The sequence below is a fragment of the Saimiri boliviensis genome, chromosome 5 (assembly GCF_048565385.1).
Source record: "Saimiri boliviensis isolate mSaiBol1 chromosome 5, mSaiBol1.pri, whole genome shotgun sequence".
NCBI classification, from domain to species: Eukaryota; Metazoa; Chordata; class Mammalia; order Primates; family Cebidae; genus Saimiri; species Saimiri boliviensis.
The window spans coordinates 38,354,023-38,374,469 of record NC_133453.1 but is presented as its reverse complement, the minus strand read 5'-3'; the positions used below and the strand labels follow the sequence as shown (position 1 = coordinate 38,374,469).

At 39.5% G+C, this 20,447-nt stretch overlaps 1 protein-coding gene across 4 annotated transcripts in view; it reads left to right on the top strand.

Annotated features, from left to right (window-relative positions):
* The window catches only part of BMPR2 (bone morphogenetic protein receptor type 2), a 180,393-nt gene that overhangs the window by 115,982 nt on the left and 43,964 nt on the right, over positions 1-20,447 (top strand). For all 4 annotated transcript variants that reach the window (XM_074399252.1, XM_074399251.1, XM_003925640.4 and 1 more), the window contains 4 exons: positions 13,086-13,196; positions 14,247-14,338; positions 17,380-17,610; positions 18,958-19,072. In XM_074399252.1, coding sequence (XP_074255353.1) covers positions 13,086-13,196; positions 14,247-14,338; positions 17,380-17,610; positions 18,958-19,072 — 549 coding nt within the window. The remainder of the gene's footprint in view (positions 1-13,085; positions 13,197-14,246; positions 14,339-17,379; positions 17,611-18,957; positions 19,073-20,447) is intronic.

Below are 20,447 nucleotides of genomic sequence, written 5' to 3'. Positions count from 1 at the left end.
TAGGACTTAATACAGAGTGCCATGCTAATAGGTCTGTAATTAGGAGGTTTCCTCACCTATCCTGTAGAGGGCACACTCTTATGAGCAGCATTTTTTTTTTTTTTTTTTTTTTTTGAGACTGAGTTTCGCTCTTGTTACCCAGGCTGGAGTGCAATGGCGCGATCTCGGCTCACCGCAACCTCCGCCTCCTGGGTTCAGGCTATTCTCCTGCCTGAGCCTCCTGAATAGCTGGGATTACAGGCACGCACTACCATGCCCAGCTAATTTTTTGTATTTTTAGTAGAGACGGGGTTTCACCATGTTGACCAGGATGGTCTCGATCTCTTGACCTCGTGATCCACCCGCCTTGGCCTCCCAAAATGCTGGGATTACAGGCTTGAGCCACTGCGCCCGGCCCCCGCTTTTTTTTTTTTTTTGAAACGGTTTTACTCTGTCTTCTAGGCTGGAGAGTAGTGGTGAAATCATAGCTCACTGCAGCGTCTCAACTCAGCCTCCTGAGTAGCTGGGATTATAGGTGTGAGCACTGTGCTTGGGCTCATATGAGCAGATTTTGTAGCCATTTGCTTACTGGATGCTTTTCTTCCAGTTGATTTGTGGACATTGTGCCTTTTATGAGCCATGGTATAGAGACCTCCTTACTTATTCTCCTCCTTTGGCTAGAGCTTGGCAAGCTAGAGGTGGTGATGATATTCTATAACCACTTTATTTTATGGATAAAGAAATAAGGCTGGGCGCGGTGGCTCACGCCTGTAATCCCAGCACTTTGGGAGGCCGAGGCGGGTGGATCACGAAGTCAAGAGATCGAGACCATCCTGGTCAACATGGTGAAACCCCGTCTCTACTGAAAATACAAAAATTAGCTGGGTATGGTGGCGCGTGCCTGTAATCCCAGCTACTCAGGAGGCTGAGGCAGGAGAATTGCCTGAACCCAGGAGGCGGAGGTTGCGGTGAGCCGAGACCGTGCCATTGCACTCCAGCCTGGGTAACGAGCAAAAACTCCATCTCAAAAAAAAAAAGAAAGAAGAACCCAGAAAAATTATATAATTTGTCCACAGTGGCTAAAGTGGGACTAAAACTTATGAGCTCTTTTCACTAAACTACCACTATAACCTGAAATATTTTGGGAGTGTAATATTATCAATAATAGACTACTTATTTCCTTACAACTGGTTGTTTATGATAATGTTAAATTATAGTTAGTTAAATTTTGAAGTTAAATCACTGTCCATCATGGTTACTGTATTTGATGTAATACCTTAGGACAAATTTTCCTACGTAGGTGTCTCAGTCAGTTTGCGTGGCTGTAACGAAGTAGCATAGACTGGGTGCTTAGTTCTAGAGTCTGGAAAGTCCGTGTCCTTGTTAGTGCCTGCAGATGGTTGCAGATGGTTGTCTTCTCATTGTAGCCTCACATGGCAGAGAACAGAAAGATAGATCCTGTGTCTCCTTTTTTTCATTTTTTAATTAAAAAGAATTTTTTTTTTTTGAGACAGAGTCTCGCTCACCTTGCTGGAGTGCAGTGATGTGATCTCAGCTAACTAAAACCTCTGCCTCTTGTATTCAAGTGATTCTCCTGCCTCAGCCTCCTGAGTAGCTGGGATTACAGACACAGGCTACCACGCCCAGCTAATTTTTTGTATTTTTAGTATCGACACAGTTTTGCCATGTTGGCCAGACTGGTCTCAAACTCCTGACATCAGGTCCTGAAGTGATCCACTTGCCTTGGCCTCCAGCTGGGATTACAGACATGAGCCACAACACCGGGCCTTTTTTTTTTTTTAAATAAGGACCCTAAACCCATTCATGAGGGCTCTGCCGTCATTGTATAATTCCCTTCCAAAGGTTCCACCTCCATATACTATCACATTGGGAATTTAGGCTTCAACATACGAATTTGTAGGGGACATAAATATTCAGTCCATAGTACTATGTAGAAGGTTAAAACAAATCTCTTGTTTTTTTATGCCATTCTTCATCTTGTGTGTTTATTCTTCATTCTTCAATTTTGTGGTGTCCCAGTACCACAAAATTCTTTTGAAATACACATTTCTCCCCCAAACCTATGAACAAAGAAATCAAGTATGGCACTGGAATTTCTCTTTTTTTCTTTTCTTTTCTATTTTTTTTTAAATATGGAGTTTTACTCTGTTGCCCAGGCTGGAGTGCAGTGGCACAATCTTGGCTCACTGCAGCCTCAACATCCTGAGCTCAAGTGATCCTCCTACCTCAGCCCTCCTGAGTAGTTGGGACTACATGCACACATCACCACACCCAGCTAATTTTTGTGTTTTTCTTGTTTTTGTAGAGACAGGGTTTTCCCATATTGCACAGACTGGTCTCAAACTCCTGGGCTCAAGCAACCTGCTTGCCTAGGTCTCTGAAAGTGTTGGAACTGCAGGTGTGAGCCACTGTGCCTGGCCTGAGGTTTCTAAAACAGTTTATGAAGATTTAGAGGAGTGAGGTGTAATGCCTTACTTATCTAGACATTTCTAGATGTCTGGTACATAGTCAAGAACCAGAAAACAAGACAAAAAATTCTACAAGCAGGTAAGGTGGGTGCTATAAAATCTTTGTATGAAAGCTCATATGTTTTTTAGGGAAGTCCCTTAGGGTTTTACGTCTGTTTTCTGTAACTTTACATTCATTTACAATGTTAGACCTTTGGTTTTTAACCCCCATGCTAGATTCTAAAAAACACTAAGACAAGCGCATTGACAACATTAAAAATAAATAGATAAAGAATGAGCTGGAAAACTTGGAAATCAGACAAAATAACTTTAAAGAACCCCAGTGATCTGAGAACTTCTAACAGGCCCTGAGAATATCACCCTAGATTAATTGATATTCAAAATGGTAACTCTAGTCTTGTAGGTGTTTAGTATATTTAGGGGAGCAGGAAAGATGCTTTGTATTCTTTTTTTTTTGAGACAGAATCTTGCTCTATCACTCTAGCCAGAGTGCTGTGGCACGATCTTGGTGTACTTCAACCTCTGCCTCCCGGGTTCAAGCAATTCTCCTGCCTCAGCCTCCCAAGTAGCTGGGATTACAGGCACATGCCACCATGCCCAGCTAATTTTTGTGTTTTTAGTAGAGACAAGGTTTCACCATTCTGGTCAGGCTGGTCTTGAACTACTGACCTTGTGATCTGGCCACCTTGGCCTCCCAAAGTGCTGGGATTACAGAAGTGAGCCACCACACCCTGCCAATGCTTTGTATTCTTAAGAGCATTTCATGATGAAAAATGATTCACATTAAAAAAACATATTTAAGGCCAGGCGCGGTGGCTTAAGCCTGTAATCCCAGCAGTTTGGGAGGACGAGGCGGGTGGATCACAAGGTCAAGAGATCGAGACCATCCTGGTCAACATGGTAAAACCCCGTCTCTACTAAAAATACAAAAAGTTAGCTGGGCATGGCGGCGCGTGCCTGTAATCCCAGCTACTCAGGAGGCTGAGGCAGGAGAATTGCCTGAACCCAGGAGGCGGAGGTTGTGGTGAGCTGAGATCGCGCCATTGCACTCCAGCCTGGGTAATAATAGCGAAACTCCGTCTCAAAAACAAAACAAAACAAAACATACTTAATTGCAAGATACTCATTTGCCTACTCCTTGTGATCAATTTCAAAGATTATTCAAAGCTTTTAAGTGCCAGCTCTTCATCATTGTTTCAAGCTTGTCCAGCCTTTGGCCTGTGGGCTGCATGCAGCCGAGGACAGCTTTGAATGCAACCCAACACAAAGACATTACAAGGTTTTTTTGGTGTTTTTTTTTTGTTTTTGTTTTTTTAGCTCATCAGCTCTTGTAGCGTTAGTGTGTTTTATGTGTGGCCCAAGGCAATTCTTCTTCCAGTTTGGCCCAGGGAAACCAAAATACTAGAGTCCTCTGCTTTAGATAATCAGTACTTGACTATTCCGCTAGTTTCCTAAAGAATGTCTTCAATTAGTTCATATGTAGAATGTATATAGTGTCTCACATTTCTGTCGTAGTAGTATTTTACATGGTTTGTCTACACCTGACATGTATAGAAGATATCACTGAAGGCTGTCTTGTTTCTTTCTTTCTTTTCTTTTTTTTTTTTTTGAGACAGTCTTGCTCTGTCACCAAGCTGGAGTGCAGTGGCATGACCTCAGCTCACTGCAACCTCTGCATTCCAGTTTCAAGCAAGTCGCCTGCCTCAGCCTCCTGAGTAGCTGGGACCACAGGCACGCACCGCCATGCCCAGCTAATTTTTGTATTTTTAGTAGAGACAGGGTTTCACCATGTTGGCCAGGTTGGTCACGATCTCTTGCCCGCTTGATATACCCTCCTCGGCCTCCCAAAGTGCTGGGATTACAGGAATGAGCCACTGCGCTCGGCCTATCTTGTTTCTTATGCCAGATAAAACCAGCACCTATTAGGTTGGTGCAGAAGTAATTGCCGTTTTGCCGTTAAACATAATTAAAGTAATGGCAAAAACCGCAATTACTTCTGCACCAACCTCTAATGCAGGCGCCCCCAAACTTTTTACACAGGGGGCCAGTTCACTGTCCCTCAGACCGTTGGAGGGCCACCACATACTGTGCTCCTCTCACTGACCACCAATGAAAGAGTTGCCCCTTCCTGAAGTGCGGGGGCGGGAGGGGGGGCTGGATAAATGGCCTCAGGGGGCCGTGGTTTGGGGACGCCTGCTCTAATGTATGCTATAAAGCATGTTTAAATTACACCCCTTACAAACTTTATCTCTTATGGTTCAACTACTATTTTTAAGACTGGTATTCTCATTGTAACTATATGAGGTTTTCTTCTTGGCAGTAGAAGAAATGAAATGATTGCAGAAGCTGTTGAATTCTACTGCAAAGTAAGGGAGCTTTTTCATTTAAAATGTTGGCCTCTGTTTTTTTATGGATATCACCCAGAAAGAATTTGGCCCTATTATTTATTTTAGAGATAGTGCCATATTTGTTAATTTTGTGGAATAAAATATGGATCTTTTTCAGGAAAAAAAACTACCTGGTTGTGCGTATATGTATTTTTAATTTCAACTTTTATTTTGGATGCAGTGAGTATATGTGCAGGTTTATTAAATGGATATATTGCGTTGATGCTGAGGTTTAGGATATGAATAATTCCATCACCCAGGTAGTGAGCACATTACCCAATAGTTAGTTTTTTCCAGCACTCATCCCCTTTTATTTTTCCCCCATCTAGTAGCCCCCAGCATCTGTTGTTTCCAAATTTTTGTTCAAGTGTACCCAGTGATTAGCTACCTCTTATTTGATAGTATTTGATTTTCTATTCCTGCATTAGTTCATTTAAGATAATGTCCTCCAGCTGCATCCACATTGCTGCAAAGGACATGATTTTGTGTTTATTTATGGCTGTTTAGTATTCCATGGAGTATATGTAACATAGTTTCTTTATTCAGTCTGCAGTTGATGGGTTCCTGGGTTCATTCCATTTGTTGGAATTAACTATTGTGAATAGTGCTGTGATGAACATGTAAGTGTGTGTGTCTTTTTGGTAGAACAATTTATTTTTATTTTTTGGATATGTATCCAGTAATAGGAATGCTGGGTTGATCATATATTTTTTAGGCTAGCCAATACTTTGTAATCTGGTGGTGTCATTAACAAAATCATCCACTATGTAGGTATTGCTGAACAGACATATACATGTGAGATGCATTCTTTGCAACTGCATTTATACCTTATAGAATCTGTTTGCAATTTTACTGTTGGCTCTGAAGGTTAGCCTCAAGCTGCTGCTTATAAAGAGCATCCAAGACCTTTTGGGTTCTTACCAGGCTGATCTGTCTGCCTCTGTGGCTTTTTATTTATTTCTATCTCTCTCTCTCTCTCTCTCTCTCTCTCTCTCTCTCTCTTTTTTAGCCAGTCAAATTTAGTAGTTGGGAGTTGTGTACTAACTTTAGTGACACCAATGTTAGTAAGTTTTGATAAAGCACCACCATTGGAGCAGCTGTCTGTGGTTTTTCGACAACCCACACTATGCAGAATAGTTTAACTGTACTGAAGAACATCGTTTAAATGGTTTGTTCCCTTTCCTTGTTTGCTTCTTTAGTTAATTGTAAAGAAATCATTGGATTATCCTGATGTTGATAATTCTTCCAAGATATATACAGTCAGTATATTTGAATTATTATGTGCCTGCTTTATTAGTCTTATCTTTTAATATTTGAGAATAAGGAGAGAGAAAAGGATAATAGCTTATCTTTTGGGTAAACCTCTTCGCCACTTAATATAAACTAGTTTTCAGTGGTTATAATGTGAAATATATATGAAATCATTAAGATGCCTGTGGTATGTTTAGATTTTTGTAGACAAAGGAAAACAGGTTGAAAATTGTCATTATTTTATTATGAATTTTGTTTAATATTAAGTTTAAGTAGAATTTTTGTTTCTGTGGTAAATCTTATTTATCATATGCCAGAATTTTTTTTTTTCTTTTGAGATGGAGTTTCGCTCTTGTTACCCAGGCTGGAGTGCAATGGCGCGATTTCAGCTCACCGCAACCTCTGCCTCCTGGGTTCAAGCAATTCTCCTGCCTCAGCCTCCCGAGTAGCTGGGACTACAGGCGTGCACCACCATGCCCAGCTAATTTTTGTATTTTTAGTAGAGACGGGGTTTCACCATGTTGACCAGAATGGTCTTGATCTCTTGACCTCGTGATCCACCCTCCTCGGCCTCCCAAAGTGCTGGGATTACAGGCGTGAGTCACCGCGCCCGGCCATATGCCAGAATTTTTTAAACTCTCAGACCTTCAGAACAGCTGGGATCCAAAAAAGATGTTGGAAGATAATTCCTCATTGATATCAAAGCAGGAATATTCTGTACCCAGTTAATAAAGGAAATATTAATACTTCATACATAAAAACTGGTACTCCATTGTGAACTCCTAAAGAGCAAAAAGTGAGTTCTTCTGTGGTTTTGTTTTTTTTTTTTTTTGAGACGGGGTCTTGCTTTGTCACCCAGGCTGGAGTGTAGTGGCTTGATCTTGGCTCATTGCAACCTTTGCCTCAGCTAACAAGCGATTCTTCTGCCTCAGCCTTTTGAGTACCTGAGACTACAGGCCGTTGCCACCACGCCCAGCTAATTTTTGTATTTTTAGTAGAATTGGGGTTTCACCATATTGCTCAAGCTGATCTTGCACTCCTGCCCTTGTGATCCACCTGCCTCAGCCTCCCAAAGTGCTGGGATTACAGGCATGAGCCACTAAGCCTGACATAAGTGAGTTCTTTTAAAATGATGGCATTTTTTTTCTACTTAGAGATAATGCATATTTATTATAGAAAGTTTATAAAATATTTAAAAAATCACCCAAAATCTTTGTTAATCTTTTAGTTTTTCTGTGCATAAGCATTTTATAGTAAAACATAGTCTGGGTGCGGTAGCTCACACCTGTAATCCCAGCACTATGGGAGGCTGAGGCAGGAGGGTCATGAGGTCAGGAGTTTGAGACCAGCCTGATGAATGTGGTGAAAACAGTCTCTACTAAAAATACAAAAATTAGCCATGCAGGGCCGGGCATGGTGTCTCAAGCCTGTAATCCCAGCACTTTGGGATGCCAAGGCGGGTGGATCACGAGGTCAGGAGATCGAGACCATCCTGGTCAACATGGTGAAACCCCGTCTCTACTAAATCCCAGCTACTCAGGAGGCTGAGGCAAGAGAACCCAGAGGCAGAGGTTGCGGTGAGCCGAGATCACACCATTGCACTCCAGCCTGGGTAACAAGAGTGAAACTCCGTCTCAAAAAATAAAATAAAATAATTGGCCATGTGTGGTGGCGCACACCTGTAATCCTAGTTACTCAGGCAACTGAGGCAGGAGAATCGCTTGAACCTGGGAGGTGGAGGTCGCAGTGAACCGAGATAACGCCACTGCACTCCAGCCTGGGCAACAGAGTAAGACTGTCTCAAAAAGAAAAAAGAAATAGTTTTCTATAATCTCTTTCAGAAAATGGAAGCAGAGGAAACACTTCCTAACTTATTTTATGATGTCAACATTATCTTAATAACAAGAAAATGAAAAGGAACAAGGAACAACCTTGTTACATGAAAAATCTAAGCATTTGTTGTCTGCCACATTAGTGGTAAAATTTTGGCCAGGTTTTTTTCAGTGCTAACTAGATGAAATTAGATTTAATTATATATATCCTTTTATTTAACAAAACAAATCAGGGCTTTACTAAGCTTTAACTTTAGTAAAAGAGGAGCAAATTAGAGAAAAAGTAAGCAGAAGAAAAAATAAATAAAATCAATGAAATTAAAAACAGGAAATTATAGAGACAAAGCAACATACCCCAAAGCTGGTTCTCCAAAAAGATCAATAAAATTAATAAATCTCTAGCCTTGGCTACCAAAAAGAAAAGAGAAACAAGTCTTTAATAGTCACAAAGGGAAAAGGGGTAATGACTACAATCTCATGGACATTAAAAGGATAGTAAAGTAATAATATGAATAATTCTGTGTCCATAGATTTGAGAATTGAAGTATAATGGATCAATTCTTTGAAAAACACATCTACTGAAATTCACACAAGGAGAAATATGCAATCTTAATAGGCATATATGTAATCTGAATAGGTATATATATGTATATACATAATAATGATATATAGTAATTATATAATAAAATTAATAATTTTCCAAAATAGAAAGCACCAAGCTCAGATTGTTTCACTGTTGAATTCTAGCAAACATTTAAAGAAACATCATGACCAGGCGTGGTGGCTCACACCCGTAATCCCAGCACTTTGGGAGGCTGAGGTGGGTAGATCACCGAGGTCAGGAGTTGGAGACCAGCCTGGCCAACATGGTGAAAACCTGTCTTTACTAAAATACAAAAATTAACCAGGTGTGATGGTGAACACCTGTAATCCCAGTTACTCCAGAGGCTGAGGCGGGAGAATCCCTTGAACTCGGGAGGCAGGGGTTGCTTTCAGCCGAAATTATGCCACTGCACTCCATCCTGGGTTAGAGTGAGACTCCATCTTAAATAAATATATAAACAAGCATCATTTTTCTATAATCTCTTTCAGAAAATGGAAGCACAGGGAACCCTTCCTAATTCATTTTATGATGCCAGCATTATCTTATTTACCAAGGCAATGAAAGGCCACACTAGGAGAAAATATTTGCAAAACACAAAGCTAATAAATGATTTGTATCCAAAATATACAAAGAACTGTTAAAACTTACTAATAAGAAAACAAACAGTCCAGTTCAAAAGTGGGTAAAAGATCTGAACAGATACCTCACCAAAGAAGATAGACAGATGACAAATAATTATATGAAAAGATACTTGTCATCATAGGTCATTAGAAATTACAACTTAAAACTATAATGAGATACCAGTACAAACCTATTTGAAAGACTAAAATCCAGAACACAATGTAAAATGCTGGTGAGAATGCAGAACACAAGAATTCTCATTCATTGCTGCTGAGGATGCAAAATGGTACAGCCATATTGGAAGACAGTTTGATAGTTATTTACAAACTAAACATAGGCTTATCATTTGATCCAGCAATTATGTCCCTGAATGAATTGAAAACTTACATCCCACAAAAACCTACACAGATATTTATAATTACGAATAATTATTCATAATTGCCAAAACTTGGAAGCAACCAAGATTTTCTTCAGTAGGTGAATAGGTAACCTATGGTACATCTATAACTTGGATAATACTCAGTGATAAAAGGAAATGAACTTATAAGCCACAAAAAAGCATGGAGGAACATAAAGTACATATTGCTAAGTGAAAGAAGCCAGTCTGAAAAGATTATATACTGTATCATTCCACTATATGATTTTCTGGAAAACAAAAACTATAAGGACATAAAATATCTGTGTATAGTCATGAATCTATAAATTACTTAGTTTTGTATATGTGTGTATGTGTGCATATATTTATGTGTTGAAAATAGTTTCTCTTTTAGGTTTAGCAAATTCTAAAATGAGTTAGTGTTTGTTGTGTGTGTGTGTGTGTGTGTGTGTGTGTGTGTTTTGGAGATGGAGTCTTGCTCTGTCACCCAGGCTGTAGTGCAATGACACAATCTCAGCTCACTGCAACCTCCGCCTCCTGGGTTCAAGTGATTCTCCTGCCTCAACCTCCTGGGTAGCTAGGATTACAGGCACACACCACCATGCCCAGTTAATTTTTGTATTTTTAGTAGATACAGGGTTTCACCATGTTAGTCAGGCTGGTCTCGAACTCCTGACCTTGTGGTTTGCTTGCTTTGGCCTCCCAAAGTGCTGGGATTACAGGCGTGAGCCACCACGTCCAGCCTTAGTTTTTTTTTTTTAATTGAAGTAAAATTTATATAACTTACAATTAGTCATATTAAAATGTACCACTCAACACATTCACATTGTTGTGCAACTATTACCTCTATCTAGTTCAAAAACGTTTTCATCACCCCATAAGTGAAATCCAGTATCTAATAAGCAGTCACTCCCTATTTCCTCCTCTCCCAGTCCTTGGCAGCCACTAACCTGCTTTCTGTCTTTATGGATTTGGCCTGTTCTGGGTATTTTATTTCGGTGGAATCATAAGAGTATTCAACCTTTTGTGACTCCTTTGTATTGAATATACCACATTTTGTTTATCCATTCATCAGTTTATGAACATTTGTGTTATTTACTTTTGGTTATTGTGAATAGTAATGCTGTGAACCTGCGTGTGAAGTTTTCGTTTGAGCATTTGTTTTCAGTTCTTTTAGATATATGCCTAGGAGTGAAATTGCTGGGTCTTCTGCTGATTCCATGTTTAACTTTTTGAGGAACTTGTAAACTTTTTTCTACTGTATTTTTACCACTTTATTTCCCACCAGCAATGTACAAGAGTTCTAATTTATCCACATCCTTGCCAGTGCTTTTGATTTTCTTCTTTTTTAACATTGTAGCCATGTTAATGTGTGTGAAATAATATCTCACTGTGGTAAAATGAGTTTTATATGTAGCTTTTCTGCCTGTAACTTATTCTGTATGTTAAAAGGAGGTAGAATGATCAATATGTTATAATCTATTAATATCTTATAAACGGGCCAGGCACCGTGGCTCATGCCTGTAATCCCAGCTCTTTGGGAGGCCATGGTGGGCAGATCAACTTGAGGCCAGGAGTTCAAGACCAGCCTGGCTAACATGGTGAAACCCCATCTCTACTAAAAATACAAAAAATTAGTCAGGTGTGGTGGTGCCCGCCTGTAATCCCAGCTACTCAGAAGGCTGAGGCATGAGAATTGCTTGAGCCTGGGAGGTGGAATTTGCAGTGAGCCAGGATTGTTCCACTGCAGTCCAGCCTGGGTGACAGAGCAAGACTCTGTTAAAGAAAAAAGAAGGAAGGAAGGACAGAAGGAAGGGAAAAAAAGGAAGGGAGGGAAGGAAGGAGGGAAGGAGGGAAGGAGAAAACAAAATCTAATAAATGGCCTGCAAATTAAGAGTATTTCGGTATTGTTTCAACAGATCTTTCTACAGAAATATAGTTTTGACATTTTAATAAGCAACTTCTACTTAATTTGATTGAGATCAGTAAATACATTAGAACAGGAATGTCCATCAGAGGAACTCTTTGCCATAGAGGCATCTTACTTTGCCACAGAAGCTTCTAATTTGAGTACAACGTGCTTGATTTTGATTGAATGTAAAGAATGAATGAAGATACTGGCAGTCATCAAGCACAGCCTCTGATCAGTATTACCAAACTTTGCATGACTACATCTAGTAAAACAATAAACAGCTCTTTCATAGGGTAATTCATTCTATTTTAGACAGGTCTATTTATAAGCCATGTTTTTCTGTATGCTGAACTAAAGATTGTTATCCTTACAGATACATTAATTGGAACTGGTTATTTTTTCTTGGTCCATATCAAGTCCATTTTTTGGCATGAAGACAGCTATCATACCCTCCCAAGTTTTCTTTTTTTTCATCATCAAATGCTTTCAGTTATTTCTACCCATCACAGTTCAGAGGTTTCATACCTTCACAGTTGTACTTGCTCTCTTTTGGATATGCTGTAGTTTGTGGCCATCCATCCTAAAGGGTATTTGCTCTAGATATGATCTGACCCACAGAATGGAACTTAACACATAAAATGTTTACATGTTCATCATAGCCCTGTGATTTACTTATGTGTGTTCCCATTCCATTCTGCAGGTGAGCAAACTTGGGCCCAGATAGTTGAAGAAACTTTCCTAAGGTCATATATTAAGTGGAAGAACTGAGCTTGAAGTCCAATTCAGTTTTGACTGCCTGTAGAGCCATGATATTTTTATTAATAATAAAATCAATATTGATAAACATAACTACCATTTATTGCATAATAACATATTCTTTTTTAAAAACTTTAAAGTTTTTCTAAGAGACATGGTCTTACTACATCACCCAAGCTGGAGTGCAGTGGTACCATCATGGCTCACTGCAGCCTCAAACTCCTGGGCACAAGCAATCCTCCTGCCATAGTCCTCTGAGTAGCTGGGACTACAGGTGCATGCCACCATGTCTGACTAATTTGGTTTGTTTGTTTGTTTTAATGCCTGGGGTTTTGCTATGTTGTCCAGGCTGATCTTGACCTCCTGGTCTCAAGTGATCCTCCTGCAGCAGCCTCCCAAAGTGTTGGGATTATAGGCATGAGCCACTGTGCCCAGTCAGAAAACATATTCTTGACAGTGTACTAAGTACTTAGACTGCCATCTAAACCTCACAGCTAACTTGGGAAATACAGAGTACTATTTTTATAAATGAGGAAATCGAGGATTTAAAACCAAATGTGATTCTAAAACTATTAGATTCTAAGACTCTTAATATTATACCATCCTGTCTGTGCTATTCCATGGCATAACTGGTATTTCAATAATTAGGAGCACGCCTACTTGGTGTTTCAGTGTTCCAGATCTATATGGAATAGTCTGTATGAATATATAATTTGCAGTTATCACAAATTTATTACTAATTTTTTCTTTCATTTCCTTTGATCTAAAAACATTACTTATTTGATTATACATTGATATAGCCTTTCTAAAGGGCAATCTGTCAGTATTTAACAAAATACTTTAAAAAAAATAACAATTCAAAATTTGTTTTCTTTTAGGTCCACCTCATTCATTTAACCGAGATGAGACAATAATCATTGCTTTGGCATCAGTGTCTGTGTTAGCTGTTTTGATAGTTGCATTATGCTTTGGATACAGAATGTTGACAGGTAAAAATCACCACTTTCTGTCTTATTGTTTATTAAACATGCAATTTAATCAGAATTTATTTTCTCCATTTAAATTCCCTATGTTAAGAAAAAAAAGTCTCAAAGTTATGCGGAATACACCCAGCCTAAATAATTATCACATATGGACCGTATTGTTTCATCTAAATTATCAGTCACTACCCCTTTCCATGCTACCGGATTATTTTGAAGCAAATCACAGATATCATATAAGTAGTTAATTAGATATCGTATATCTATAAATATTATCTCTATAATATAATGGCTTTAAGAATATATATTCATAGTACCATTTTCACATCTGAAAAAATAGCAGTAATTCCTCAGTATCATCAAATGTTCAGTTGGTTCTAATAAGCTGTAGATTTGATGGACTGTTTAGGAAATCAGCATTCATTCATTCATTCATTTATTTGAATAACTTCTATATAGTCTTCTTTAAAGTTTTTGTAATATTACTTAAGGTTTTAAACTTTTAAATTAAGTCATCATGGACTAAGTGTCTCCCAGAATTTGGCCTTCATGCTATTGTGCATTCATCTGCATTTATAGATGTTAGGAAGTTTAGTAAATAGCTTTATTCCTATTGAGATTAGGCGTAAATCTTGCTGCCAATCTTTCTGCAGCTCTTCTTTTTGACTATAATATTGTAAAAAGCATAAAAAGATAATCATGTTTTAAAAGCCATATATGAGGCTGGGTGTGGTGGCTCACGCCGGTAATCCCAGCACTTTGGGAGGCCGAGGTGGGCGGATCACGAGGTCAGGTTCGAGACCATCCTGGCCAACATGGTAAAACCCCATCTCTACTAAAAAATACAAAAATTAGCTGGGCCTGGTGGCACGCGCCTGTAGTCCCAGCTACTTGGGAGACCGAGGCAGGAGAATTGCTTGAACCCAGGAGGCGGAGCTTGCAGTGAGCCGAGATCGCACCACTGCACTCCAGCCTGACGCCTGGCAACAGAGCGAGACTCTGTCTCAAAATAAAAAAAAAAGGAAACATATATTAGTAACCTTTTTCCTATTCCTATAGGAGACCGTAAACAAGGTCTTCACAGTATGAACATGATGGAGGCAGCAGCATCTGAACCCTCTCTTGACCTAGATAATCTGAAACTGTTGGAGGTAAGTTTGCTGTTAGATTATGGACTCTTGTTTCTGCTATTATACTAGACCTGGAACAGTGATTTCATTCACTCATTAAGACATTCATTCATTTATTTAACCTTTACTTATTAAATAACAGTTTTTTATCAAGGTCTATTCTAGGCACTGATAATATAGGTGAACAATACAGGTGTGTCTCCTGGGGCTTATATTTGTGTTGGAGCATCTACAGACAGGTAAAGGAATGTATAATATAATTGCAAGTAGTAGTAAATGCTATGAAGAAAAGTACAGTGGATAAGAAAATGATGAAAAGGGGGTTATTAAAGAAAATGTGGCCAGGCGTAGTGGCTCACTCCTGTAATCCCATCACTTTGGGAGGCCTAGACAGGTGACAGGTGGATCACTTGAGGTCAGGAGTTCAAGAACAACCTGGCCAATGTAGCAAAACCCCATCTCTACTAAAATACAGAAATTATCTGGGAGTGGTGGCATATGCCTATAGTCCTAGCCTAGGTGACAGAGCAAGACTCCATCTTAAAAGAGAAAAAGAAAATATATTTAGAAAGGGGTTGACGTTGAGTCCAGATTTGTAAAGGGTATGAGAGTAAAGACACGAAATTTTGAAAACAGTGTGACACCAAGGAATCCATAGTAGACAACAAATAAATACTCCTTGTATGCATATATTACATGTTTTTGTAGATACATAAGGCTCTTCTTATATATAGACTTTACGTTTCATTTGGTGATATCTCAGAAGCTACATTAAAAGTGTTGCTATGACAAGTGTTTTTATGATCTTTATTAAGAGTGATTTGAAAACTATGATCCCAAAACCAGAGACTATTAAATAATAGATATGATAGATTTGACTATATTAAAAAATTCTAAGACCTTTCTGTTTTGGGAGAGACATACCATAAACAAAGATAAAAGCCAAATTTGAAAAAAAAAATTCAACATACAAGGGAAAACTTGATAAAGAACTGATATAAATCAAGATGAAAGAAACATTCTACAGCAAATAGACAAAAAGGCTGGGTGTGGTGACTCACGCCTATAATCCCAGAATTTTTGGGAGGCCAAAGTGGGTGGATTGCTTGAGCCCAGTAGTTCAATTCAAGCCATGGGCAACATGGCGAAACCCCGTGTATTTGGTAAAAAATTAAAAAATTAGCTGGGTGTGGTGGCACACGCCTGTAATCCCAGCTACTCAGGAAACTGAGAGGTTGAAGGATCACTTGAACCTAGGATGTAGAGGTTGTAGTGAGCTTGGGCGACAAAGACCCCGTCCCCCCAAAAATGGACAAAAGATATTAACTGCCAATTCACAAAAGAAGTAAGTGTGGCTAATAAATGTACAGTAAAATGTCCAGTTTACAAGGTTGAAAGAAATACTAATTAACCCATGGAAGTTTAACCATGGTTAAGTCATAGAAACCATCCCCAAAATTGCTGAATTAACTATATATTGATACAGCCTTTTTAAAGGACACTTTGTATAATTTTAACATGGAAATAGTGTATGAGATACAACATACATCCTTAAATAAATGATGGTAAATCCCTAACCTATTTCAATAAAAAGTGAAAGCAATCCCTAGAAGCCAAAAATGACGAGAATGGGTTGCATTTTGCTTGTTCTTTGTGTGTTCAGTAAGTTTTTTGTATTCTGGATATTGTGAATATTGTATTGTGGAGACACTGGACTCTTCTAAAGTGTGTCAAGTTTTTTTTGTTTGTTTGTTTTAGTAAGCATTTAACTTGGTTGGACACATATCACAAACTTGTCTGGGGCAGAAGCTCAAATCTCAGTTCAGTTATTTTATTTTTAGCTGGAGACTGTCTTGTACTTTTATCGAGTTTCCCTCTCTCTGACTTTCTCCTTTCTAGGGTTCTCCCCTCACTTGCCAGCAACTGTGGCTTTACCAATATGCCCTGAGTTTCCCAATGCCAGAACAGTATTCTTTTCTTCTTTCTTTTTTTTTCCTTTTTCTCTTCTTTTCTTTTTTTTAATTGAGGCAGAGTCTTGCTCTTTTACACAGGCTAGAGTGCAGTGGTGCGGTCTCAGCTCACTGCATCCTCCGCTTCCCGGGTTCAAGTGATTTTCCTGCCTCAGCCTCCAGAGTAGCTGGAATTACAGATGCTTGCCACACACCTGGCTAATTTTTGTATTTTTAGTAGAGATAGGGTTTTGCCATGTTGGCCAAGCTACTGTTGAACTCCTGACCTCTCTCGTCTCAGCCTCCCAGTGCCGAGTTACAAGTGTGAGCTACCACCCTCAGCCTAGAAACAGTTTTCTTTAGCAAGTTTAGTTCCACTACAGTGCTAATTTCAGCCTGCTCTCAGGCTAAAAGCTGTAAAATGGGTAGCTCAGGCCGGGCAGAAGCTCACGCCTATAATCCGAGCACTTTGGGAGGCCGAGATGGATGGATCACGAGGTCAGGAGTCCCAGAGCAGCCAGGCCAAGATGGTGAAACCTCATCTCTACTAAAAATAAAAAAATTAGCTGGGCACTGTGGCACACACCTGTAATCCCAGCTACTCAGGAGGCTGAGACAGGAGAATCACCTGAACCCGGGAGGCAGAGGTTGCAGTGAGCCGATATAGCACCATTGCACTCCAGCCTGGGTGACAGAGTGAGATTCAGTCTCCAAAAAAAAAAAAAAAAAAAAAAACGGGTAGCTCACCCCATGCCACGTTTTTCTCAAAGCCTTAATGACTCTCAAGATCTGTCTGCCTTTAGAAATTTTTAAAAAATTTTGTCTGGCATTTATAAATGCTATCTATGGGGAGACTGGGTCTGGTAGGAGCTTCATCAACCATACTAGAACAAAATTTATTGATTTCTTGATAATAAACTGTAAGCAACGGAGAGCTGTGACATTCCATATAAATTTGTACTTTATTGTTTAGTAAATTTGATTGTTCGATTATGATACTAATTAATACCTTTCTTTTTTCTTCTTCTTCTTTTTTTTTTTTTTTTTTTTTTTTTTTGCTTACTCTTTGAACATGCACATGGGAATACCTTGCTTTCTTTAAAACACATATAGCTGATTGGCCGAGGTCGATACGGAGCAGTATATAAAGGCTCGTTGGATGAGCGTCTGGTTGCTGTAAAAGTGTTTTCCTTTGCAAACCGTCAGAATTTTATCAATGAAAAGAACATTTACAGAGTGCCTTTGATGGAACATGACAACATTGCCCGCTTTATAGTTGGAGATGAGAGAGTCACTGCAGATGGACGCATGGAATATTTGCTTGTAATGGAGTATTATCCCAATGTAAGTACCTCATAAAAAATAAACTGAGGCCGGGTGCAGTGGCTCATGCTTGTAATCCCAGCACTTTGGGAGGCTAAGGCAGGTGGAGCACTTGAGGCCAGGAGTTCAAGACCAGCCTGGCCAACATGGCAAAACGCTGTCTTTACTAAAAATACAAAAATTAGCCAGGTGTGATGGCACACATCTGTAATCCCAGCTACTTAGGAATCTGAGGCACAAGACTTGCTTGAACCTGGGAGGTGGAGATTGCAGTGAGCCAAGATTGTACCACTGCATTCCAGCCTGGGCAACAGAGCAAGATGTTGTCTCAAAAAAAAAAAAAAAAAAAAAAAATTGACATTTTTATTAGTTGTTAATCAGACTTCAGAGAGGACCACTGTATTGATATAGAGAGCATTACTGACTCACAAGCTGGATTATTAATGGTCTGCAATAGAGTAAGGATCTCACACCACAATGTGAATGAGCTATATTACTAATTATACTGTTTATTTAGCTTTCTCCTCTTTCTTTGTTATTCTCTTTTATATTTAATTTTTTTGATAAGTTTTTTGATGAAGGAAGCAGTGCTTTGATATTCATTTTGATGCAAACTCCTTTTCTCATCAGCAACTGGTAATAGTTTGTAGATAAGCACTTTGAGCAGCACCAATACATACATAGATATATTTATAAAAGCCTTTTATTTTCTACTTAGGAACCGTAACAATATGATTTATATTTGTACTGGTGAATGATACACGTTTTGTCTCTTAATTTTATCAAAGAATTGTTTAAAAGGAAATAATCATTCATCATTTTTAATATTGGAGACATAAAAATTGATAATGTTTAGAATGGGTGTGGTGGCTAACACCTGTAATCCCAGCACTTTGGGAGGCTGTGGTGGGCAGATCACAAGGTCAGGAGTTAAGAGACCAACCTAGCCAAAAGTGAAACCTCGTTTCTACTAAAAATACAAAAATTAGCCGGGCCTGGTGGTGCATGCCTGTAGTCCCAGCTACTTGGGAGGCTGAGGCAGGAGAATCACTTGAACCTGGGAAGTGGAGGTTATAGTGAGCCGAGATTGTGCCACTGCACCCTAGCCTGGGTGACAGAGTGAGACTCTGTCTCAAAAAAAAAAAAAAATTGATATTTTAATTCCCCTTCTTCCCATCCTCTCCTTTTCTCTCAACACCCAGAATGTCATATTAATTCTTTCAAGATTCTGAAATCTTGTAGTTCGTTGGATCTTCATGGAATCCTAGCCTATTTGCAAATTCTTTATAAGGATGCTAACTTACCTCTTCATGTTAAAGTAAGTTAATTCCACCTTTTTATCTCTTTTGCATTTTTCCCTCTATATAGGGATCTTTATGCAAGTATTTGAGTCTCCACACAAGTGACTGGGTAAGCTCTTGCCGTCTTGCTCATTCTGTGACCAGAGGACTGGCCTATCTTCACACAGAGTTACCACGAGGAGGTAAGAGAGTCAATAGATGAAATTGACACTCATGTGGGTTCAAAATTTGCAACAGGAAATTTTAATTATATCTTCAAAGTAAAAGTGTCATTTATATTATTGGATATTTACTGTTAGCCAGTTGTTTGAAAGATTCAACATGAAATACATTTGAAATGTAGCAGACAAGAGTTTTCCTGTGCAGCTGCCAAGATGGCAGAGGGGCAGTCCTAGTGCTTGATAGCTGAGTCCAACTCCTGGGCTACCTAGAGGCTATCATGACCCAGCAGAGAAAGTAGTGGTCATGTGCTGTAAGGACATCAACATTTCTGGCAGTTTCTACAGAAACAAATTAAAGTACCTAGCCTTCCTCTGCAAGCAGACAAATAGCAACCCTTCTCAAGTACCCTACCATTTATGAGCCTCTAGCCACATCTTTTGGCAGACCACATGCGGTATGCTCCCCAACAAGACCAAGCAAGGCCGGGCTACCCTGGACTACCTCAGGGTGTTTGATGGAACCTCACTGCTGTATGACAAGGAAAAGCAGATGGTGGTTTCTGCCACCCTCAAGGCTGTGCATCTGAAGCCTTGAAGAAATTTGCCTACTTGGAGCACTGGGCTTACGAGGCTGACAGGAAATACCAGACAGTGATGGCTACTCTGGAGGAGAAGAGAAAAGTCTATTACCAGAAGAAAAACAGTTCATAAGGCTATGGGAAAAGGCCAAAAAGAACATGGAGAATAAAACTGACAAATATACCAAGGTCCTCTCGGCCCAAAGACTCCTAGTCTGAGCCCAATAAAGACTGTTTATTCCTCATGCTTGTCCTGGCCTGCCCTTTTTCCATTGTTGCCATGGGATCTAGGGGACCCAGTAGCATCAGTCCAGGTGTCACAGGCAGCCTGGGACTTACAAAGCTGGAGATAAGGAATGGGCCTTAGTCATTGTCTTTCTATTAGGTTACTTTAAACAGCTCTAAGAGTTGTGCAGACATAATTTGTCTATGACGTACTTGTTTGCAAGAGAGTTTCATAAAATCATTAGTAAGAACAAGTAGCTACTTCAGTTGCATTATTAACAGCCTGGGTGCAATGGCCCATGTCTGTAACCTTAGCACTTTGGGAAACCAAGGCAGGCAGATCACTTGAGCTCAGGAGTTTGAGACCAGCCTAGGTAACATGGTGAAACCCTGCATCTACAAAATACAAACATTAGCTGACGTGGTGGCATGCACCTGTAGTCCCAGATACTTGGGAGGCTGAGGTGGGAGGATTGCTTGAGCATGGGAGGTGAAGGTTCTTATGTCAGTTTGCTGAGAATGATGGTTTCCAGGTTCATCCATGACCCTACAAAGGACACGAATTCATCGTTTTTTTATGGCTGCATAATATT